Source organism: Anopheles coluzzii, chromosome 2 (assembly GCF_943734685.1).
Source record: "Anopheles coluzzii chromosome 2, AcolN3, whole genome shotgun sequence".
NCBI lineage: Eukaryota > Metazoa > Arthropoda > Insecta > Diptera > Culicidae > Anopheles > Anopheles coluzzii.
In genome coordinates, this window is record NC_064670.1 from 24,582,877 (window position 1) to 24,607,666 (window position 24,790).

Genomic DNA, 24,790 nt, shown 5'->3' on the forward strand with positions numbered 1-24,790 from the left:
CTGAAGAGTGAGGAAATTCGAATTAATATATACCATTCTGTATATTGCATGTATCATCCACTGCAAATACCTACCCCATGCGGACATGGTCCGGCAATGGCTGGTAAACGTTTTACGAACGTTTCATATATATAATCCGTCTGTGGAATGATTGGACGGTTCCTTATATATTCGCAAGCTTCCTGCTCCATATCGATCAGAAATGGCTGGTAGGCGTTAAACTTGTAGTGCAGCTTAATTCTCACCCATATATAGTTCAGCACTTCTGGTATGGTCAGCGACATGTTCAGCAGCGTCGGCTGGTTGCGACGTAAAATCGTTTTGAAGTAGTGCAGTTGGGTGCGTTTGTATGGCGTTTCTTTGCTGATATATTTTAATATTTTAAATGTGTACTCTTTTGATTCGTTGCGCCGTTGTGGCAAACTAGCTGTAGACTTGCCACTTTCCATAAGCGGTGCGATTATTAGTAGAAAAACTAAAGTTATTATGTTAATGAGCCGCATAGTTGCTGTACGAATTGGTGATACCCTTCATAATCACATGTTTTATACCCGTTTGCAGTACTCCATTTTGCTAACCACACATCCATTGAGTGATCAAATAACAATTAAATCCATTGACATCATCAACACTCCTTAAATAAACATCAGATTAGTAAACCGCCCCATTTAACCATTACAGCTCTCGTTTGGTGTACTAAACGATCACTAAACGGTGATGAAATTATTGTACCGTAACATCAATAAATGACACAACAAGCATACCGCAGTGATCATTTTCAATGAACATTGTTTATTTTCGCTGCTGCTTGCAGGTTCCGATCGGTACACATGGCCCACCGGCATGCTTTCGAACGTGATCGGCCTTACAGAAGCAACCTGCCTTACATCCTTCCGCACATTCCTGCTTCGGTGAAGGGTCGTCACAGGTAGCTTCACTGCATGGGCCGCAGCAGTTGAAAATCTCCGTCTTCCTATCACAGGGAACTGTGGAAACAAAAAAAAACGTACCCAAATAAGCATTAAAAACATGCGAAATTTCGACTGTCGCAGCTTAGTTTTACTTACTCATTTCAGCGCCATTTTCGCACAGCACCTTGCAGGGTGTACCGAGGCCACAGCTGACTGTACTAAACACTGCAGCACTCAGCAGTAGAACCACAACGCAACAGGAGTAACCACACGCCATGCTGATCGCTGCACAATGAATCTTCCGTCCAAGCCGCTGCAAACGCATTTATAAACGTTTAGCGCTTCGACTGTTGGAATGTGAAACGAAGGCAGATAAGTTGTGGCCCCAACGCGATCCTGCACAACACGAGCAGACGCAGCACAAACCTAAAACGTGACCATTTACAGTAGTGATCGAAAGTGTGCATAATGTTTATTGTTCTTCTCGCCTGCACGCGTCCCATCGGTCGCGTCGGTCGGTACGCACATGCCAGCGCTATCAGTCGCTTCAGTCTACCACGTGGTGGTAGGCAATTGGAGAAAATTATTACGCAGCATAGTACGCAGCACCGCGCCAGTCAGACGCGAGTTGCTGAACACTGATTTAGCAGAATCTGTTTCTTTGCGCTGCATCTCCACCGACAGTTCCAATATCGCGCTGTGGAAAGGCACCCTAATGCACGGTACGGCTCTCTGCATCGACGTTTCTCTCTCGTATACAATTGATAGACGGACAGCCCGCGCTCATTGTCTTTCTCTCTGTCTCTTTCTCTCTCTCTCTCTCTTTTGCACCTGTTCTTTCCGCCGCACAGAGTGGCTTGTAAACAAACCACACTTTGTGCACGCTCGCCTACCCTGTGCTGTTCTCCCCGCCTTGCACGTCTACTTCCTCATCAAAAAACGATATCCATCGAATGTGTTTTTCTCCAATGCGTCGTTGTGTTCGCTGTGTTCGTGGCGCGTACTTTTCAGTGGTCGAGAATTTCACGTATCGTGGAGGAATCCATTTGCTTTTCGAGAACAAACAGTGAAAATGTGAACTAACGGCGTGCGTGTTGTGCTGAGCGTGTTCGACAAAAGCAAAAAGAAAACCTACAATTGCATACAAACAAAGCCGCCGTGCCGGGTACCAGTAGTGGTAGTTTGGCCAAACCGCGTAGCCTAAATTTTGGTAAGTGGCATTTCCTTTTTATTTGCTCAACTGTTCAGCGTCGTAATCCAGTGCTGGTGCAGCAACAAAAAAAAAAAAAAACGAGTGCGAATTTGGATATGCGATCATGGTTTGATCTTTTGACGCGTCCCATTGCTTACTGCCGTGGCACTAAAAATAGCGACCGTGTGCGAACCGGCGACTCGTTAAATGTCAAACCCTTTCCTCTGCCCAAGTTCAAAATTAGTCTAGTAGCCACCGGCTGCTGTTGTGAGAGAGTGGAAAGGTGCGCGCGTGTGTGTTGAAGTTTGCATGGAACGGTTGGTGTGGTAAGTTAAGAATTTGGCTCCATCCGTTGTGACCTTACGCGAAGGTATAGAACCGGCTGTCATCGAAAGCGGGTACGATCGTTTAGGTTCTCAAAAGAAGCACACACACACACACATATACATGCAAATCGTTTTATTTGTAGTTTGAAAGCTAGAGAGCAGAGCGCCAATGGCCTCGCAAGAAGATTCCGCCGTTAATCCGGTGGGAAAGATTCTGTCCGTGTGCTGGAATGCTGGTGCACTGGCCGCATCGTATTATGACATCGATCAGCTCGAACTGTACGCTGTCCAGCAGGCGATCGAACCCCGTCCCCAGTACGTGCTGCTGCGCGACCTCGTGCAGCGCTACCGCCCCCTGTACTACGTCGTTACCGGTCCTGCCTGCTTCCTGGAAGATTGCCGCGAGGTGCTGGGCATCCCGGCAGCCGTTGCGAATCAGCCCGCACCGTCCGATTCGGTCGACCAAAGTGGAGGCAACGCTTCCCAGCCATTGAACGTGAAGATTGTGGAGTATACGGCCCAGTCACAGGCCCAGGCTAGGGGTCGTCTGGTCGCCCACAAGCTTGCCGGCATGCCACCGGAATCGAGCGAGCGCGAGTGCCGCACGTTTCTCGAAAGCATCGTTCCGTTCGAGCAGGAGCTGCTGGTGACCAGCGTCGGCAATCTGCTGCTGCTGCTCGACACCGTCGGTGACACCCTGTCGCCGGCGCAGCTCGTCACGAGGATCAATCTCGTCACGCCCAGCACGCAGCTCGTCATCGACGGGCTGACGTACGAGGCGCTGCAGATATTCGACGCCAGCCGGCACCCGTCCGGCTTCAAGTGCGGCACGGATACGCGCGGCCTCTCCGTGTACAGCTTGTTCAACAAGTGCTCCTCGAAGAACGGGGAAGAGTGGCTCAGCCGGCTGATGACGCAACCGATCCGAGATCGGGCGGAGTTGCAGCACCGGCACGACACCGTCCAGTGGCTGCTGGCGAACGTCCGGTACGCGAACCAGTTCGACCAGTGCCTGAAGCATCTGACCAACGTTGGCCTACTGTATCGGAAGCTGCTGCAAGGCATGGCCCGCAACGTGGACTGGAAGATGCTGAAGAAAAATCTTTACTATCTGTACAGCCTGTGCAAGCTGTGCGCGCTGACGCTCGAGGATGCGCAGGTGGCCGGCACGGTTGTGCAGGAGCTGGGCCAGTACACACGCAACCCGACCAACGCACTCAAGCACGTGCTGTACACCATCGACAAGTGTTTGGATCTGGAGAAGGGGGACGAGGAGAACAAGGTCACGATGCGGGCCGGGCTCGATCCGGCCGTCGACCGGCTGCGCGAACAGTACGACGGTATGCGCAAGGTCGTGCTGGAATCATCCCGGCTCGGGTTGGAAACGCTGCAGCTCGATATGGCCAACATCTGCGTAACGTATCTGCCATCGTTCGGGTTCGTGATCAGCACGCAGGTCGACGAGCAGCTGCAACGGTCCGGGATCTTTCAGCACGAATCGTTCGATTTGGTGTTTCAGGCGGACAATACCGCCTACTTCCAGATAAGCCTGTGCAAGGAGCTGAACGACGAGTTCGGCCAAATGGTAGCGTCTATGATCGAGCACGAGCTGGCGGTGCAGACGCGCCTAACCACCTTCGTCGGTACCAAGTTCCCGGAGGTGATGGGCGTGTTCAAGCTGGCGGGCAAACTGGATGCACTGCTATCGTTTGCCACCGTCGCCAAGATGCATCGCTACGTGCGGCCTCTTGTTTGCGACGGTGCGAAGGTGCTGCAGATACAGGGCGGCCGACATGTGGTGCTGGAGCATCGCCGAACGTACCGGGCGAATGACACGTGCGTCGGCGAGACGAATCACCACCTGGTGAACGTGATTGCCGCCGACACCTCGGTGGGCAAGACGACCTACCTGAAGGAGGTGGCCATCATCTGCTATCTGGCCCACGTGGGCTCGTATGTGCCGGCGGCGTACGCCAAAATCCCGCTGCTCGTTTCCATCTACACGCGGCTCGACCACCCGGAATCGATCTTCAGCGGCCGATCGTCCTTCATGTCGGAGCTGTACCAGATGGCGAGTTTGCTGCAGAACGCCACCGCCAGCTCGCTGGTGCTGATCGATGAGTTTGGCAAGGGGACCAACTATCTCGAGGGGAAATCGCTACTGATCGCATCGATCGAACACTTGCTCAAGCGGGGCGACAGCGCACCGATAACGTTCGTTACTACCAAGTTTACCGGCATCGAGCGGTTTCTGCCCACCGTGCACCGGAACCTTCTGGTGCGGGTACACCGTACGCCGACCGACCGGCAATCGCGTAGCAGCACCAGAACCAGTGACACGCTGGACGTGACCTCCGACGACCCGGCCGATCCAACCGAACGGTAAGAACTCATTCAGCCGAATGGGGCACGTGGTGGGTTCAATCGTGGTGGGTGAACCGTATGCCTTCAATCCTAACGCACACGTTTCTTTCCCTTTGCTTCCTTCCTTCCCTGCAGGCTGAAGGCCACGTACCAGCTGGCGTTCCGTGCGGTCGCGTTTGCAGTGATGAAATACCACCAGGCGGCGGGTGGCCAGGCACCGGCCACGGAAAGCGTTCGAGCGCTGATGGAATCCACGCCAATCACGCGCGTACCGGAACAGTGTCTAGAAATTTCGCATCCACCACCGTCACGTGCGGTGCAGTAGCAGCACAACAAGCACGCCAACGATGACGTTACCGGTGATGGAACATAATGGAAAATCCTATCGAAAAACGTAACATTTAAATGTTTAAACACCTTCTCCCCGTACCGAAGAGCCACCAGTGATGATGCACGCTTCCCCGGGAAGGTGTAGATTTCTTTTCTTTTTTTTTTTTGACCCAACACCAATTCCGTGAAAGGTTTGAAGCTGACCTTTTACCCGGGCAATCGGACTGTCAGGTGTGGGGAAACTAATTCAACAATCGATGCAAAAGGTTGTACGCAATTGGTCGCAAGTAACGCCGCAAGTGTCCGAATCGGGCGCTGGATTTGGTGCCAGCGTGTGTCGCGTGGCCACGATGATATGCCTTCCCACACACACACACACACACACACACACACACACACACATAATCAATACGCGCGCTGTCGACCGAAATGGCGCACTGATTCTGTTTGTTTATAATTAATGATTTATTGATTTTCCACGTTTTCCGGTTGTTGTGCGGGGGAGAAGGTACGACTGTTGCGTGTTGCGGTGCTGGGTGGAAATAATAATTTTCAGTATGAAGTGCAGCGCATGCAATGACGGTCAGGGGAGCGGTGTAGCATTTTTATGCAAGTGCTTCATATAGTGCAAGGGTGGGTGGAAACCATAGGCCAGAAATTGTACTTTGATTGATACCACTCTTAATCCACTTCCTTCCCACCGCTTCCACCCCCGCCCCGTCAAGTGCTTTTGTATCTGGCAAGGTCACATTCCCATGACGGTGCGGTGAGGTCCGATTTGTATGTTCGATGTGAATGTGTTGAAATATGAATTTTGTCATACATTAGCAATGGTGTTCCGGTACGATGTGTTTTTTGCTTCTCCCGCTGGAGCATACTAACAAAAACTCTACGCTTAGTTAGATAAAGTTAGTCATAGTATGTCAAATATGTATTGTGCAGCAGGAATTATATGCATTTCCAAATGTAGGACAGGTTAAAAGGTAGTGAATATTATGAACATTATTTTAGAAGAAACATTAGCATTACACGTACAGAGTGTACGTCCCTTTTCTCCCTGCTGTCCAAGCGATCATTTATTGATAAACGGTGTGGGAAATGTGAATGACAACCCATAAACAAAACCACTGCGACTGGCCATCATTACACCTTCAATGTCGTCCCTATTCCGGCGGAAGCTAATTTTGTCATGGACAATATAAAAAAACAACGTAATAATCGGAATTTGGGCCCCCGGGCCAAGGTCCAACCGAGCTCAATCCCATCAATCATGCTTCTGACGTTCTCTTTTTAGACGCGCGATCATAACATCCAGAACAAGATCGTTGTGTTTTGACCCCAGGCGTCGGCGGCAGGTATGTAGAGTAGCTACAGCAATGCTACGCACTTTGGCTGATTTCTAAGTCTCTCTCTCTCTCTCTCTCTCTTTCTCTCTCTCTCTCTCTCTCTCTCTCTCTCTCTCTCTCTCTCTCTCTCTCTCTTTCTCGACTTCCTCATGGCAGGTTAACGAAGAATGGTGCTGCGCAACGGTGACGGTGGTGGTGATGCTGACGAATCAAACAGCACGGGTAGATCCACTGCACAGCTTCCGACAGCTTCCAAACACTCTGGCGGAAGATTCGGAACACCGTACCGAATGAAAAACAAAAGAAAAACCCATAATAATGATGATGCGCGATCGTGATCGTGTGTGAAAGATTATCTGGCGGTGGTGTGTGCAATTAAAAAAGCGTTAGCGACACATTTTGTGCGCTCACCTTGACGGGGAACAGATCCATCACACGCACATCATTTCAATTTTCGAGGCTTTTGGGGGATCACTCATCGTCCATCGCCCACACCAAGGTGTTTACTTCCCAGCACCTCGTGCTTTGGAGTTGGGTATGTGAAATATGTTATGATTTCCCAAACAAATTACCACCCATCAACAAAACCATGCTCCAACGACTCTAACAAACCTAAGTACGAGCTAATGGGAAATGTCCACTAACGCGCACCTGGTTACTTAAGCCTTAAGCTCGAACGAGTGGACACCGAATGTCGCTCACTTTCCCCCCTAACGCGCTAATCGAATGGAGCGGGCTGTGCAAAATGGTGGTAATGCGTCATTTGCGCCTAACGAGTGATGGCGGTAGAAGGCAGGTTGCGTTGCTCGATCGCCGGAAGCAGGGAGGGTAGTGGGTGCGTAAGGCCAACGCTATGGAAAGGGTGCTAAAAGTGGCGTACAGATATGACTCTTTCGCTGCCAAAGTAAAGAGTTGCCAGTGCACCTTACCCCACCACCCCATCGTACAAAACGTTCCAGAGCATTCGAGCAAAACCCACCCCTCAGTCACTGAGCCAGTGTTGGTGTGTGAGTCATCGGTGTTTGGCGGAACTGTAAGCAAACGCGCCAAGATCATCTGTTTGTTGTGGGCAACAAAAAAACAGCAGAAAACAAAAACAAAAACATCTCCCCAAACAATAATGCGAAGGGAGAGAGGTTTTGTCTGCCAACCCAACATATGCTCTCTATGCTCGAGATATGATACCTCTCTCTCTCCACCAACATACATATGCAACCTTCTGTTTTTGCGCTCTCTCGTGTTGTTGTGGAACACGATCTTCGCTTGGACGGGGGGTCGGTTTTTCCCAACCTTCGCCTCACGATGATCGCAGCATTCCTAAGGGTATCGTGTTCCGGTTTTTTGTTCCCGTGTAGCTGGTAGTGTATCGGTGCGGTAGTATTAGTCACACACCCCTAAAGCATAGAGCACGGGCGCGCGCGCGCCCCTGTACCGGTGTGCGTGTCGCTAGTGTGTGCGCCGGCCGTCGCGCGACGCTGAGAGGCGGCCGGCCATCGGAATCGGTTCGTGGTCGCGTATGGTTTGGCCGCCCGTCCAGTTCGCCGCTAGACACCGTGGGCGCGACACCGTTCCTTTTCCGGCGGTCGCTTGTGTTGGAGCAGCAGTGAGTGTGTAGTACCATATGACACGGTACACTGTACCATACCCGCTGTTGGTACGCGCGCGCACAACCACCCTCCCGCTTTCTCCCTGCCGTGGCGTTTTCCCGCTTTCCCGGTGTTTTGGTTTCGGTGTTCCGTTTCGCGCCCCTGTGTGTGTGTGTGTTTGTGCTGGTTCTCCAGTGGTAAGCGGTAGTTGTATGTACGCTAGCGGCCGCCCGATGGTCGGTGATTTTTGGTCGGTTCGTTCATTCATGCCGTAGGTCCACACTGTTGTGAGTGTGTGCCGTCGTCCTTCGCCGTTGTCGTCGTCGTTCGCGTTCCGCTCTGGGCTGTGGCAGCAAATGCACGGTTAGTGTTCTGTTTATTGTTTCTTATTTGCTTCGTAAAATCACAACCGGATGGCCGACCAGCGTGCGTGGCCCTCGCTCCCGCCAGTGGTCCTAAACCGGTAACACGTTCCAAGCGCGCCTTTTTGTTTACGATGACGCTGTGCTAAGGTGCATTCCAGTGCGCTCGTGCAAGCAAAACAACAGCAAAAAATCGTTCTCCGTGATGTGATTTTGTGGCCCACTGAGAAAGGTCGGCGAAAAGAGGGTGAAGAAAAAAATCACTGTGTGTTGCAATTATTGCACTGTCATTGGGAAGGAGCGGGGAAGGTGGTTGTTTGGGTGACCGTGCCAGTGAATCCGTGTTTTATTCCGTGTGTGTGTGTGTGTGTGTGTGGGCTTCTTGTGCACCCGCACCTGTCTCCCGTTCTGCCACACGTATTTTAGTGGTGTTTGTGGTCGTGTTCGGGTTGCAACGGTTGTTCGTGGCGGATTGGCCGGGGCCGCGTTCACCCCCCGTCCCCATCCAACCACAGTGACAGCGGATCCATTAGCATGTGTGGCTGTGTGTGTGTGTGTGCTTGTGTGTCAAGTGATTTGGAGTGAAATGCTTTCCCCGTAAAGTCGTTTGTCATCAGCGCCGTTTGTGCAGGGAAAACGGAAAATCATATCCACCATTTTACCATACCAACCGCGGATTGAACGGTCGGTCGTGGCCGGGGGCGTGTGTGTGTGTGTGTCACTCTGGTGGGTGGAAAATAAATCGAAGCAATATCACCGTCCCTTCATGGCGTTCTGTGCGGTCGACCGTGCGTTAACGGTGCCGACGAGCGGGAATGAACCGGACGGAACCGGAACAAAAGGTTAGTAGGTTGGTAGGCCGAAATGGGGACAGTTCTTTACCCCCTTTGCAAACTGTCCAGGGCGAACGGTAGCAGAGGTGTTAGAATGTTGTTTTTTTGGGTGCGTCTTGTTGGTTGCTCCAAACACGATACCTTGCGTTTTTGGATTGATCTTTAACCGTTTCACGCGCTGGCCGTTTGCCAAATGCCAAAACTGTTCCTTGTACGGGCACCCTGTGCGTAGAAACCTACACATACACACGGACGTTCACAATATTATTTCTAGTCACTGGTTCGGAGGGAAGTAATCAGTATCGGTTCACATTTGTTTATAACCTTCTCGCTTACCGCTCACCAGAGTAGCGAGACCGGGCGATACCTTCTAAAAACATGTTGGCGGCGGACATCGTCTTACGTCGTACCTTCCTCGCCTTCGATCCCCGCTTCTGCAAACCGGATTTTAATTGAATTTTTCCTCGAGGGGGAAGTTTGCGGCCACTATACATGCTACGAAAGTATGCCACCACCGCCGTACATTAACCGTACGCTTATTGGGCAGGCAAGTGATTTATCTGGCAAAGTTTGCGCTTTAGTCCATGGCCGCCCCGTGTACGAGGGGGCGGGATGCGGCGATAGGCAACAACTTGTTGCGCGCGGTGGGTTGGAATAGTAATCAAAAGCTTGGCTTTGGAATTCCAGCACCAACCAAACGGCGCTTCTACACATCTCTCACGCATCGTGCGAGAATGTGGCCTCTTCTTAACAGAATCAAAAACCTTGGAGCCCGTGGAAGCCCGATCCAGCGGCAAGGTTAAGTCATCGTTAGTCGGCTCACGGCAGCACTAGTACGTAGGTACATTAACCGTCTGGCCGAGGTCTAAGCCTGAGTGAGCGAAAGGGGGGGGGGGGAGAACACTCGAACGGAGAGTGCGTGTGCAACCGACACTGTCTCTGGCGTTTGTCCGATGTGCAACACGGGCCGCAAAGTCATTCCCCTTCCAAGCGACAGCTCAAGCTCTCAAGCCCCGTAACCAAACCGCACGAGACACGCGGCTGCAGCTTTCCAACGGCGACTCCAGATAGCTTTGTGTGCCACAAAACTCGTGGAATGTTATGTAAACTGCTCCCCTTCTGCTCCACGCGATCGTGATGGAAGCGGACAAGAAATATGAAGACGTCGGTGTGTGTGTGTGTGTGTGTGTGTGTGTGTGTGTGTGTGTGTGTGTGTGTGTGTGTGTGTGTGTGTGTGTGTGTGTGTGTGTGTGTGTGTGTGTGTGTGTGTGTGTGTGTGTGTGTGTGTGTGTGTGTGTGTGTGTGTGTGTGTGTGTGTGTGTGTGTGTGTGTGTGTGTGTGTGTGTGTGTGTGTGTGTGTGTGTGTGTGTGTGTGTGTGTGTGTGTGTGTGTGTGTGTGTGTGTGTGTGTGTGTGTGTGTGTGTGTGTGTGTTGGTGACACCGGGCAGGAAGGAATAGGCCCCCCCAAAACCAGACCCATCGCTGTATCGAAAAGTGAAACCATAGAAATCGGAGCGGTGCACGTGTTGGTGAGATAATTATTTACCATTAGACACACAACGTACGCAGACCAACAAAAGGAAGGGGCAGGGGGGGGGGGGAGGGGAGATGGTTGGGTTAGGTTTTGTCACGGGTCTACCAAACTGTGACCTTTCCAATATGTTTCGGTCCTAGACGAGCCTGTCCCCTATAAACGACCATTTGAATTGCCCCAGCGCAAGTCGCTCGATCGTAGTTGATCGTACAAAACTCCCCAAAACCCGAGACGAATCCAAACTGACGGTCAAACGGCCGTCTTGGAGGTGAACGTTAGTTGAAAGAAGAAAAAAGCATTCAGTTCCACACTAATGAAACGATGTAACGAAAAACGTGCTTTCGAAGGAAGTGCGTAATAAAGCTCGTTTATACTGCCGAAGGACTTTGCTTGAGTCTATTCTGATCTGTTTTGAATTCGTCTTGCCTTGTTGCAACCTAGTAGTACTAGCCCGAAGAACTTGATCGACGACGAACGCATTTGTTAGGCGGCAAAGCGGATCTACATGAACTCTTCGACCTTCAAGCGGTGGTAGTAGTGATGGTGTGTACCTTCTGACAATTAGCAGGTTTACGCGGGGACGGTGTTGTGTAGTAACGCTTGTCGCTTTCAGCAATTAGTTTGTTGCCTATAATTTTTCTCCGCAACAACCGAGCGGTGCTTACGACGTGTCCCTCCCTCGCCCCTTTGAAAAGGGTTATTTGACCGAGATATAGTGCCGCTGATCGAAACCTATGGTACGGTATGGTGTGCGCGCGTGATCATAATACCGGTCGATCAACAGATTTGAGAGCGAGAGGTCCCCGCTAAACCAAATTGCTCCCCTCCATAATAATCGCCTTCGGGCAGTGATCGCAGGATTAGATGCAAGATCACCCGATCATGGCTCTAGAAGCGAGCAAGTTTACTCCCATGTTGATAGAACAAATTGATAAGTAGGCATGATCTTGCTATGAAGATGTGGTTGGTAAGAGACCAATATCTGGACAACGTTTGGTCGTTAACAGGAAGAGTTGGAAGTTAGACTCATTGAACCACTGTTGCAGAATTACACCTACTATTCTTCAGGTTGCTCTGGCCTGCCATAGATTCATCCCCAATACGTCGGGCAGACTAAGAAGGTTCACCAAGACGTCACTGAGCGCCAAGTTTATGTAATGATCTATGGCAGGCCTAGACCACCGACTACCAACTGTTTCTTGTGTAACTTGAAGTGATCTATTCCAATATGTTTAAATTCTTCCCCCAAATCGACAATGAGTCATCACACTTTACTTAGACACTTTGCTTAATGCGGTGCTGCCTTTTGTAAAGAGAACCCTTTTTCGAATGTCTACGCTAACGATCGACACTACCACTCTGACACATTTTATTGCTTCAATTAGTATGGTGTAGTGGTGGGAGCTCGAAAACGGACCTACCGGATTACGTTTCCGTGTTCGAAATCAACTCCGGTGCCGATTCCAGAGCCGATTCTGGAGTTGTTTCCGGAATCAGATTCGGCTCTGAAATCAGAATCGGAATCGACCTGGGGATCGCAATTTGCTCCGGTAACGGATCAGTTTTGACTCCAGAATTGGAATTTGCTATCCGTTCTTGAATAGAAATAATAAGTTTCAAAACCGAAATCGGTTCGGGATCTCCATGAGAATGAATCGTTTGCAAGAAAATTTTGATTCTTTGTAGTTATCAATGCATTACATGCATCATTGGACCCAAACGCCTATTCTTATGAAGATACCGAAACTGACTCCGATTTCAAAGTCGATTATGATTTCAGAGGCAATTCCGATTCCGAAGCCGATTTCGATTCCGGAGCCAATTCCGATTCCAAAGCCGATTCCGAATCCGGTTCTGATTCCGGATCCAAATCCGATTCCAGAGCCGAATCCGATTCCGAAGCCAATTCCGGAACCAATTCCGGTGCCGAGTCCGATTCCAGAGCCTATTCCGGAAACTGACTCCGGACCTACTATCCGGATTAGATTCCAGATAACTTCGGAGCTAGCCGGAATCGATTTCGACGAAAACTTCATTTTCGCCATCACTAGTACTGGTAATCGCTCAATAAGAAAGGAACATAAGAAAATAAGTTCGACGAAAGAAGCAAACAGCTAAAAACACACCAATATTTAACGTATTTTGTTAGTGTGCGATGGTGTGCCCGTGTGTGTGCGTGCATATTAAACACAATTGCTCTGTTTGTTTCCCTTTCGGAATGTTTGTCGGAATAGCAGTGATGTCATCGGCTTTCTTAGCACAAAAGGCCACGTAATGCGCACTTGAGTTGGAATTGTGGGTATGTTTTCTTGTTTTTTTTTTTTTGTGCCATCTTCAACCCCCATTTGTGAGATAACGGAGTTGCTCGGCGGATATAAGTCATCGTTGCGGAGCGCGAATGATCGCTCCGAAAAGGAAGGCGGAAGCAATCTTGGTGGAAAATTAAGGTAGCTAAAGTATAAGCGCCACAAACCACCCGTGCGCAAGGTACAGCGGGTGGTTCAATCATGTCGTGTAAAAGCCAGGAGGTCGTAGGACATATGAAAGTAAAAAAAAACATCTTCTACCCCCTCGCACCACACCGAATCAGCCCAAATCCGGTCCATTGCTGTCCCCGATGGACCGTAACAAACACGTTCGCTCATAAATTGGCGAACCTCATGGAGGCATAGGCATCTGCCACAAGCACTAGTCCGCGGTCTCTCTAAGATATAGCAGAGAGAGAGAGAGCATTTGCGACCGGAAAGAAGGGTTAGCAAATCGATTTCTCTTTCGCTTCATTGCACTGGATGGACGGTGGTCAACCTTCCGGATTCTCGGACCACCATGTTGGCCATGAATTCCTGGCGCAAACACTCACACAAACACAGACCCCTTCACCTGTACGACACCGGAAGCGTGTACAACACGTTGGAAGTAAGGCACAGGAGAGGAAACAAACACACACACACATAAAAATCAATTGTCATCAAAATACGGACTAAGCGGTTACCACCATACCGTTGACCACTAGCGTGTGTCCCACTCCATGGGTCCTTAGTGTTCCGTTGTGACTGTGGCTGCCGAACTCTTGCAGCCAGCCGAGCTTGGTTCATTCTTTGGCGAACGGAAATTGTCCTTTCCAAGCCCAAGGAAAAACCTCCCTCGTCGGTGCTGTACTTTTGTACCGTGCCCCGTTTTGTTCTTTATTCAACGGATGCAAATTTTCCTCGTCGTTTCACTTTTTATGGCCATTGCGCGCATCGTCCCCGGAGGACGGGTTTGGGGGGGGGCAAAACAGAACAGAACAGAACGAACGGAAGCCAGGCTGGGCCATGCATGCCTCTGCTTTCCCACAATTAGCGAATAGTTACGTTTAGCATACTGGCCTGACCTCTCAAGCAGTGGGAAAGATAGAAGGAAGAGCGAAAGGTGAAACCGACCGAAGTGATTGACAGTAGGTGGCGGCTTTTGCAGTCTTCCAGTGGTTGGGCCATAAAAGGTAGCAAAGAACAGTACATTGATTTGCGGGTTCCGGAGGTTTGTCGAGATTTATTGCTTTTAAAATTCTTCACAACGGGCACAATGCTTCGCATACACGGCACGGCCTGTGTTATGCCTGCCCACCCCAATCAATCGAAGGCAATACCAAGGCAACATAATGTCTTCTTTTTTTTTTTTTTTTGCTGGTACTCACCGAATTTACTACCACTCTACTATGCGCTAATCTCACGTGGGTGACCTTGCGGACCTTGCATCGTGCTGCCCTTCTTACCTTCTTAATAAACAACCTGAATTTCATTAAATATTTTATGCCAAAGCAAAGCGAGCTTAGGTGCGCGCGGAGGTGACCGTGTTTTGTCGCATAAGTCGCTGCCCAACCCTTCATCTTAACCGTGTGTCCTGAGCGGTTGCTTTCCCACTCTCTCTCTCTCTCTCTCTCTCTCGCTATCGAACGGGGAAGCAGTCAAAATATGCTGGTGGATACATTTCAATTAGCTATGATAGGCACCAGCATTTAGTGGGTGAAATGGGAATGGCAGATTAGCAGGCAGGAATGGTGCTGGTACTCGCCCACGACAGTCCACGTGTAATTGGAATTAATGCGCCACTGAGTGCACGTGGTGTGTGTACTGACGGGTAAGGGTAAGGCTGTGTGCTGCTCTCTTCGCGGGATTATCTTCATTGCGCATTGGTAATTAGCATCGAGTAGTGTAGTGGCCAGTAGTAGTAGTAGTAGTAGTAGTAATAGTAAACCGATTGTAAGTACAATCAACTCCTTCTCTACCCCCTGTGTGTGTAGGCACATTGAGTTATGATCTGATTATACGCGATCACTACCAACCCAGGCGCACCTGCTTTTGGGAGCTCGCAAAACAGGGTTTTTGTATTATTTCATTTAAAAAAACATGTTTGAATAGTACAAATAAGAGAGATTAATCCCATTTTTTTACGAATTAACTGCGGTAGCTCACATACCAAAATGATCCAAACAACTCTGCCAGAAAGCAACCTTCTTTTCGAGGCAAACTAAATGGAGAGTACCCGCGTACCGCATTACTCTATTGCGATTGCTGCATTGTGTCGGCATTGGACGAAAAGTTTGCAAATGTACGAACTCGCCGAAGGTAATGTGGGCCATTGTAGGCCTGTTGGGAAGTGTCACTATCTCTGTCGCTTATTTTTATGTCTTTTAGCGACATGATGTTGCCTGTCGTTAACCTACTTTACAGCGCATACATTGTCTTATCGCTGCCTGTGTTGGAAGGCAGTTCATGTGGGGAATAATGCATTGTGTAGTGTATACCGCCTTTATGACACACCTAGACACCGTGGTCTGCACTAAAAATTAAAGACCCGCATACCCAACCAAAAGATAACCTGGACTGCTTGCTCAGATGCAGTGGGTTTTACTAAGCAATTACAATCGGTTCAACATGGCCCCATGGTCGAACGGGGAGCGGAAGGCCATAATTCGAAACACTTTCACCGGTTAGACACACCCCTGCATATACACTGGGACACCGGAAAGCTGCTAATCAAACATTCCTGATAGTACATTTCCCAGTTCCCATCAGCCAGCAGCAGTGCCGGCTACCGACCGCGTGGCGTTTCTGATTCTGATAATTTCCTGTCCATCGATTTTACCGGGCAACCATTGCAGTGGCTCTAATTTTACCAACCATCGATGAGTCCTTTGGCAAAGTAGGTCACACAATCGGAAAAGCGTCATTTGGATGTTGCGCTCGCTCACCCTTCCCCCGATGAAAGGAAATGGATAAGAAATCGATTCCATTTTTCCAAGCGGGGCCGTCCTTTTTCAATCTCTCAATCGGTGCTCTGTACTGTCTATGTGTGCTTTTGGTGTGCTGCAACCTCGTGTGGTCGTCGCGAAGGGTCGTCATACGGCTGGGTCATACGACCCAGCTACTACACATCGAAGTGCTCAGCAGTGCTCTACCGCCACCGTTGGACACGTACGGTCATGGAGTATTGTCGGGGCCATCGGGAATCTAGTGCCAAGGTCTGGGTAACGCGGCTCCTTTGGAGGCATGGTGTGTGTACCATCAGTATGGCTTCCTCCCCCCTTGTTGTCGCCGACACGCAACCAACCTGTTGTTGCTGTGCTGTACATCACCGCCAGCCACCGATCGATAGGTAAACACACGCGGTTGTTGCGACAATTTATCGCCAATGATTGATGTCCAGAAGAAAGTGCGGCCGTGTGAGTGTTCCGCTTTTCCGGGTAAGTGTGTGCGTGTGTGTATTCGGAGGCAAAATTCCCGAACCCCCCAATAGTAATGAGCCTATTAGAGTTTCGGGGTTTTTTTTTGGAGTTATTGTGGACTTTCTAATGACACATGCGTGAAGTTTTCGTGGAATTATGCTTACCCTTTTTAAGAAATTAACCAGAAAACATGAGCACGAAATTAATCGCACCTAATGGAATTGGGCACGCGTGTGTGCTGACCGGGCGTCCAGTTTTCGTGCTTATGTTTCTCAGTTTTTATTGCAATATTTCTGCACCTCATGCAAATCGTCACTCTCGCTCGCTCTGTCTCTCTTTCTATTTTTCATTACAATTTGTGTGTGTAAAACGGTACCATCACGAACCACGAACCACGTAAGGATGATTCATATATGCCCTCCAACATTCTACCTGCTGGCCCCCGTTTCCGTCACACCCTGACAGACAGGTTTGCTAATGATTTACACCTAATCTGCAGGGCTAAAACATTCATGCAGTTCCCACGCTAACTGGACGGTGAAGGCCCAACACCTTCAACCCTCTGCTCGCCGTCAAAAAAGGATGAGCAGTGTGACACAACACGTTCCCTCTCGATCAACGAATGAGTCTTTGCTGTGTGTGCACTCGTACGTGTGTCGGTTGCCGGTTGACACGTGAAACTGGTCCATAAAAATTTAATGACTCATCATCAATAACGAGACACGGGACGTGGCATTTTTTTCTTTGCTGCTGTTTTGGTTTGTTTATTGCCACCGAAACCGAAAAAAAGGGGAGCGGAAGGGGGGGGCAGTGTGCGAGAATGCAGTTCGCGATGATGAATTACGCCACAGCAGAGGCATCCGACCATGGGAGAGGGATGGTACTGTAGCCACCTTCTTGAAGTATCCCTCCATCAGACAATGTGGCAAACTTCTCCGCCTCAAGGTTTACGATCCCCAAACAGTGACACATGTAAATACAAAGTCCGGCACTTAGTTTCATCCCCCCCTTTCCCCTTCCTTTGCCTGACGAACCGCTGACCGCTTCCGTTTGGTGGGACGAAATGTGGGACGGAAATTGGTTCCGTTTCGTTGTACCTTTCCTGCCTGCCATTAGTGTACACACGCGCGAGGATTAGGAACATTGTTTCAAGCTTACATCACATGGAGGGAGGACAAAAAAAAGTAGGCGAAAAAAATCTGGAGGTCACGGAGAAGATTAACTCCGCTCAAGGTGATGGTGATGGTGATCCGTTTGTGTGCACACACACGCTCACAAAATATGACGCCAATCATGAATGACCCCAAAAAAGCTCTCCTCGGTTGCGGAGCGACATGAAAATGACACCGGCATACAGGGTTTCTCTATCCATCCCAACATTGCATACTGTAAGCTTCATTAAATGTGTTGTTTACCGAGGATCATGCATCCCAGAATCGGTTTTTTTCGTTGTTAAAAACTGGTGTTCTAACTCAAACAAAGTTAACAGTCTAAATCCTTTAGGTTGGCCCTGGGGTGTGTCAACATTTACTTTTCCTTTACTATGTGTTATATATTAACCTTTGTGTATTTTATCGCTATTAACCGTAATACCGAGATTTTCATCTTTTTATTACCGATCATTTACCGTAAATCATCGTTCAACTTCTGACAGTTCGCTAAACCCTATTAACAGTTTTTAACAAGCGTTGTTAACTACAGCTTGTAAAATAATGAAAATACTTGTATTCTGTTCTGAAACATCGTTGTAAAAAAATGTTTTAACATGCATTGGTTAAATCATGCTGGAGACGCTAATCTGTCCGCATAGTTTTGTAAGGATAGTTGACATACTTTCAGCTGGGAAATGTTAAACTTCATATACAGAAAAAAATGCCAGAACCGTAATACTTCCCATTGTGAACTGTGTGTAGAGTGTAGGCTCAGGCAACAAATAACAATGGATTCGAGTAGCAACTGATATTGTTAAAATGTAATTAACATTGAGCTTGCGAAAGAACCACTGTACTACCGGCTAATTCTACTGAGGCCACCGGAGTAACATTTGCAACCAACAACTGTGGAAACATTAGACCTATGACGTGATGGATGCATAAAGCATTAAGGAAGTACGAGCTGCTTTCTAATGGATAGGCAAAGAACGAAATTGGCCATCATTACTCTAGTGATGGTAATTAGGGGGCGAGTTCTGCAGTCTCTTCCAAGATTACCCTCGAAGAGAGTCCCGTCGGACGTGGTCTCCTAATGTTCCACTTGGTTGCAAATTTTTGCTCATTGAAAGGGAACGTTCCTACAAATACTGTGCTGCGTTGCTATAATACAAGCAAAAACTGAGGTTGATGACGTTGATGCTTCTAAAGACCTTCACCCGCATTGGAGTTGTCCAAATGTCCAATAGAAAGCGATCGATTTGTTTGCCTAAGAAATCGTTAAGATTTGCCGCAAAGATTGCTGTAGCATGAAAAGAATGCGAACACAGTTGCCTCGTCGCTCGGTATAACAGCGTAATTGCAGTTTGCAGCGGAATTGCTTATAGGGTTTTCCGGTTTCCACTTAGAAATGGCACATACAGTTTAGCGTAATCAATATTAATACAGTACTTAGTCGACCCTTCAGTGATTTAGGTTTCGGTTTAAAGTGAGCTTATCTAATCGACGGAGACCCGCTCCATTATTCATTCCAATCGATGAAGGATGATAATAATGCTGGTTGATGATGTTGATTTGGTTGACTGTGTGCATAGAAACTGCGTTGAGAATTAGATAAAAGCTTTACAAGAACAATAAAATCAACTTCCACGGTGTGATCGAACCAACGGTGGAAGAAAAGAAGAAACGTCTGATTCCTTAGGCCTCAATCAAACGAGCGCGTTTTGACGTGTTTTGAACTATTAACTTGAACTATTTTTATCTTTTTCAACGTCCAAAAATACTATCGGAGAAGGACAAAAGCTCCACCATATCTATCGCAACATGCTATACATGTTTACCACCAGCTATCACCAACCCGTCCTCCAACGTGCACGATATAGTGCAGGGGAACATACATATGGAATCGATAAGACATTACCCCATTTGAAGTCATTTGCGGTGAAGCAATTAATATCACAACGACGCCACATTCCTTTACAATAAATTAATAGCAACGATTTTATTCACTCGCTTGTAGCCTTCTTCACCCCTCCGGGCGGTGTATTATGTTAAGCTCACTGCCACAGCACCAACGCGATGGCCACCATCACGACACTCGACAGCGTCACCGCCGTGACGCTGCTTGCCCCATTGCACAGTTCCGTGGTGCAAAGATCACAATCGACGATACGGATTTCCGACGGCAGTGCGCTCTGTATTAAGCTACACATGGACTTATCGTTGAACAGACAGTCCCGAACGTAGGCATAGCCGGTAGCGCCACCGACCGTACCCTTGGCGTACACCGAAACGCAGGCCGGTTCCAGCTGCTGGCGTGACTCGGCCGGGAGGAACAGGCTGTGACCCATGATGGACATCTGGCTGGCGCTGGTACATTCCACCGACTGTGCACCGGCCTGGCAGTCGCTCCAGCTCGAAGGGCTGGCACATTGGTAGCATCGAAGGGCGGACACTACATACACGCAAGGCAAAGTAGGGGAGAGTGTGTTAGCAACGCATCACTTACAGGCGATCATAGGTTTACATCCCACATAGACGCCTGTGTCACCTACCAGATTGTGCGAATAGAGCGCCAAAGAACAGGCACACCGCCAAAAAGCTGCTGATTTTCAACTGTTTCATTTTTCTTTTACTTTCTACACGCTGTGTTGACCACTGCTGGGCGGAAGGTGTTACCTGTCACAAAACACACACTTAACACTTTGGTCCGTACTGCTGCCTAATGTGGGCGCGAATGGTTTAAAAGCGTGATAACGCTCATGCTTTAATATGCCGTACCCTGTTGGAAGGCGAAGCAGCAACAACGATCTATGGGCACAGATATAATCGATATTGATAAGATAGGGAGTCACCCTGCTTTGGTGTTACCTTCAGACCCGTTTGATGTGAGTCATTTTTCGGTCCTATCCGGTTTGGTTGCAGTGTGTGCTTGAGATTGCGATGGATTAACTTCATGTTGAGTGCATCGTGTTGTATCCCTTCAAGCGTTTCGTACGCCAATACGATCAAAAAGCAATGCAATAACGATCGTTATCAAATGACCACACTACAATTACAATGCCAACGCAATTTATTACATAAACCGCCTCACTTCGTCACATATAATATGTTCTTCCGGTGGTGACGGAGTTCCTTCTACTCTCCTTCAAGTGGATAGATCGTGCTTGTGTTTGCGGCACATTATAAAATATTGTTTCCAATTGCGATACCTATCCCCTTCTCTTTATCGGAAAAGGTTCTTATTCAAGTGTTTAACAATTCTTATTGCGATGAAAACTCCTTCATATCTTTCCTGTCTAACCTTCTTTTCGTCTGCAATATGGGCTTATTCACATTCTATGACAACTGATCATGCAGGGTTGATCAACTCATTTTGCAATGTGTGCTGCATATTTTGTCACTCACGAAACTTATGTTGACACCAGGGAAGCATTTGGGCTGGCCCAATGTTAATATTAACCCTTCCAAGTTTAACTTTGGCTATGAGATTCTACATTATTCGACTCTCGTGTTTTCACATTTCACGCACAAAAACGAAAAGGAGTGGACTTAAGCTTAAAAATGATGTATTGTTTGACCTCGTTCAACTCGTATTCAATTCGATTTATTCACTAAATAATTAGCATTTGAAAATTCACTCCAAATTTGTTTACGTTTCTTTTACCACAGTGCGATCTGTGAAATCCATGCCGAACGAAATGTAAACAAACAATTTTGGAGTAAAATAGGTGTTTGTATAGTTATGTTACGCACTGTATGAATATACACAGCTTGGGTCAAATGTCAAACTCTAATAGGGATGATAGTTTGAAACTGGTCATATTTCAATACATAACACGATGTGTGCACTTCTTCTATTTGGCGTAATGTCCTACACCGATATGCCTGCCTGTATAGACTTTCTAGACTTATTCAGGTACCACGTAACCGTATGATGGTTAGTTCTTGCAACGGGCTGGCGATCCAAATGAGGCTTGAACCTACGAAGAGCACGTTGTTAAGTCGCACGAGTTGACGACTGTACCACGGGACCGACTCGGGATCGAATGACTCATCGCGGTAAACATTAATCCCTAGCCATTGATTTTCTGTATGAAATTTTGCCACCAAAATGTGTTAAAAGTATAAAAATTTGTATTTAAAGTATGCTAGAGCTCCACATCACCTGGATGTGAAGGACCATTGTGGTGGAATAGAATGATATTGCTTTGCAAATCGAAAAACCCTCGAGCCAAGATATAGGGGCCTGGTTGTAAAACCCTGCAAAGCGACGAAGACGGATCAAAACGTAGTAGATAGGTACCGGAAATATCGCAAATACCATGCACTGTCCTTGCCGCCGCTGTTGTTGGCGTGTCGATCGATGCCGAAGCTATTTTTATAACCGATTAGTATTGTGTCTAGCTTATCGCTCCACAATGGTGCAATACATTATGTATTAGTGCTTTTGATTAAACCCACTTCTCTCCGTGCGGTTTCGCTATCTAACGCGCGAACCCGGGAACCCCCCAACGGTTCAAACGCGTAGACCATTGTTATCACGTGGGTGATTTCCCCCTGGTCCACGGAATCTTCATTACCTACCGAAACAGAAGCTTTGCTGCTTCGCAACGCTAAATGCTTGCAACACCTAATTGGTTACAAATTCTCTGATAAAGCGACGGATGGATGGTGGCGATAAGCAATGCGCGCGGATGTAAACGGTCTGTACACACTAATAGATGAGCTCATGGTGGCTGCTCTCGGTGTGTTGTCATAAGTCTTATCAATAAGGAGAAATAGTTTCGATAATACAAATACAAATTAAAGCGTTTAGTCACTCGAGGCAGGAGGCTTCCTTCTACTTGTCTTAATTCGATTCTTTCCAGCTTTCCCAGCTGTGTGAGGAATCCTCAGTAAAAACAGTCCTAAAGGCGATGAAAATGGCCTCTGAATTAGAACATTTGTATCGGCTCCACACTTTGTATTATCCAGCAGAAGGACGTTTCAACCTTCTGGACTTTTCAGTGGCCGCTTGCCAGTGGGCTTGAAGAAGCAAAAAAAAAATAAACGCCCGAAAACATGTGCTCCCTTTCACAGCCACTTCAAGGCTGTCCACTTACCCTCTGTATCAAGTACAAATAGAATTAAAGTTACTAATAATTCATCGGAATCACTTTCTCCTCAGGACGCCGGCCGGGGAGGGAGGCGGTTTTCGCGGCTGGTCCGACCTGCCAGACGACCTTCTTCCCACGCGGAACCAGAAGCCACACCACTCCCTTTCGCTTTGGTATCCCGCAGTACCGCTTCTATGTTCTCGTGCCGCGATAGAACGAACGTGTCCTCTATAATTCATCCACCTTTCTTCCCTTCCCTGGTTTGAAAGACAGTCCACCTAGCTCCATTTTACACGTGGCCGCCCTTCCCCGCCATTTAGAGAGCCAGAAGAGGCGCCACATGTGTGTGTGTGTGTCCAGTTGTTAGGTATGTGAGAATATTTTGGACAGTGGCAAGCTGCCGTCACCGCGGAAAAACGGAACCACAGAACCGGCAGACGAAGAAGCTGGCCAGTAGAATCGGGCCCCCTCTCCATAGTGCAAGTTTGTCAGTGTGTTAAGTTTCTCACCAAGAACAGGACACGTCCCGGGAAAGTACAATCCCCTTGTCCTGCGCTCTTATTCCGCCCAGAAGCAATAATTAAAGTGTTCATCACTTCTTACCCTCCGTTCTGCTCTGTTTTCGGGTTTCGTTCGCAGGCCTCACCAACGCCGCATTCCGCACGTGACGCTTCTGATGGACGGGTGGTGTCCCGTGCCGCGCTCCGTGCCACCGTTCGAGCATTGGCTTTGGGTGCCACCGATAAAATCGCGACCCCGGCACCAGGATCGCGGCTGTCGTGCGCATCCAGTCGTGTGTGGCGGCGTATAGGGCGCGCGCAGAACGCGTGGTGTTCAGTGCTAAGTGAACAAGTATGGCGATCGCCAGCAGCAACTCCGTCACGTACAGAAACTGCAGGCGCGCAAAGCAAGAAAGCAAGAGCTACTAGTGCCACACCGCGTGAGTAATGTGCTGCAAGAAATCGTCCATTTTCTAGTGTATGTGTGTGTCTATAAGTTACCATAAAAGTGCTACTTAAGATCATCGACCATCGAGTTCCTAGGCTGAGTGGATTTTAGTCGCGCGTGTATCGGGGTGGTACAGTTCAAACCCGCTCTTTAGCCGGCTAAAATGAAGAGGAAAAAAGGCGCTACTGCATCCCTTGCCAAAAAGTGTATTGCCGCCTGTTTGTGGGGCAAACCGTGTGTGTGACCCTGAGTGAGTGACTGAGTGATTTGCCCCCGTCCGTATGTGTGTGTGTGTGCCTTTGGTGTTGCCAAGATGCTGCCAGTTCGAACATAAGTAACGGCCAAATATCGTTTAACGTGAAAAGAAGTGCATGCGCCATTATCGTACCACCACCAAGTGCAATTCATCAACCTTTTTGGGGCCAAAGAAAGTTACGCAGCGCCGAAGCAACGCCGTCCAACAATAAGTGTAGTGTCAGTGTGCACAGTTGTTGTTGTTTTTTTTATACTATAATATAATAAGTAAGCTCAACGCGCGTCAACATGGGCGAGACGAGTAAAGTGCAGCAGCAGCAGCAGGAAAAGGCTCGACTGCGTAAGTAACCGCAATGACCTGTACTCGCGTTCATCATTATCAATGAACTACATCACTCATCGCTCACTCCCGCCATAGCTTAGTTTAGTTGCAGTTGTTCCAAAAGTCACGTTTCGACGCCTGGCGGCCCATCTCCTGTTACTAATTGTACGCTTTTTCGCTTTTCAAACGCTTACTCATGATGGCCGCTCGCTTCCGGACCGGCGACAAGATCACGTAGAAAATGCTTGCAACTAACAAACAATACGAAACAATTCGCACTCACTCTGCATTAAGACATAAATGTTGTGTTTGCATACATTTGGACATTATTCACTCGCTGTCGCACGCTTTACTCGCTGCATTGTTCGGTGCACCTGCACCCAACGGACGCGCATCGCAACCATTATGCATCACGCGTGTGTATTGGTAACAGTGCAATAATCGAGATTGCAATAATAGGCCCGCCTTTCCCATGTGTGGTAGCGCCAAAAAAAAAGGCGCCACATGAAAACTCCCTCCCCCACTCT

General features: G+C 48.4%; 4 protein-coding genes across 4 annotated transcripts; 1 reads left to right on the forward strand and 3 right to left on the reverse strand.

Moving 5' to 3' along the window:
* Positions 1-691, reverse strand: LOC120952566 (uncharacterized). Its single transcript, XM_040371957.2, has one exon. It carries the CDS (start codon positions 501-503, stop codon positions 54-56), a length of 450 nt encoding a protein of 149 aa, XP_040227891.2. The 5' UTR covers positions 504-691; the 3' UTR covers positions 1-53.
* A 101-nt stretch (positions 692-792) lies between these two features.
* LOC120952579 (uncharacterized) lies at positions 793-2,119 on the reverse strand. The gene is made up of 2 exons (XM_040371975.2): positions 1,068-2,119; positions 793-986 (listed from the first exon to the last, which is right to left on the reverse strand). The coding sequence occupies exons 1-2, from the start codon at positions 1,234-1,236 to the stop codon at positions 793-795; spliced, it is 363 nt and encodes a 120-aa protein (XP_040227909.2). The 5' UTR covers positions 1,237-2,119.
* A 27-nt stretch (positions 2,120-2,146) lies between these two features.
* Positions 2,147-24,224, forward strand: LOC120953249 (mutS protein homolog 5-like). The gene is made up of 3 exons (XM_049607305.1): positions 2,147-4,811; positions 4,929-9,259; positions 23,378-24,224. Exons 1-2 carry the CDS (start codon positions 2,599-2,601, stop codon positions 5,116-5,118), a joined length of 2,403 nt encoding a protein of 800 aa, XP_049463262.1. The 5' UTR covers positions 2,147-2,598; the 3' UTR covers positions 5,119-9,259; positions 23,378-24,224.
* Positions 19,612-20,399, reverse strand: LOC120953251 (uncharacterized). Its single transcript, XM_040373045.2, has 2 exons — positions 20,195-20,399; positions 19,612-20,094 (listed from the first exon to the last, which is right to left on the reverse strand). The coding sequence occupies exons 1-2, from the start codon at positions 20,262-20,264 to the stop codon at positions 19,697-19,699; spliced, it is 468 nt and encodes a 155-aa protein (XP_040228979.2). The 5' UTR covers positions 20,265-20,399; the 3' UTR covers positions 19,612-19,696.
* Positions 24,225-24,790: the final 566 nt, after the last annotated feature.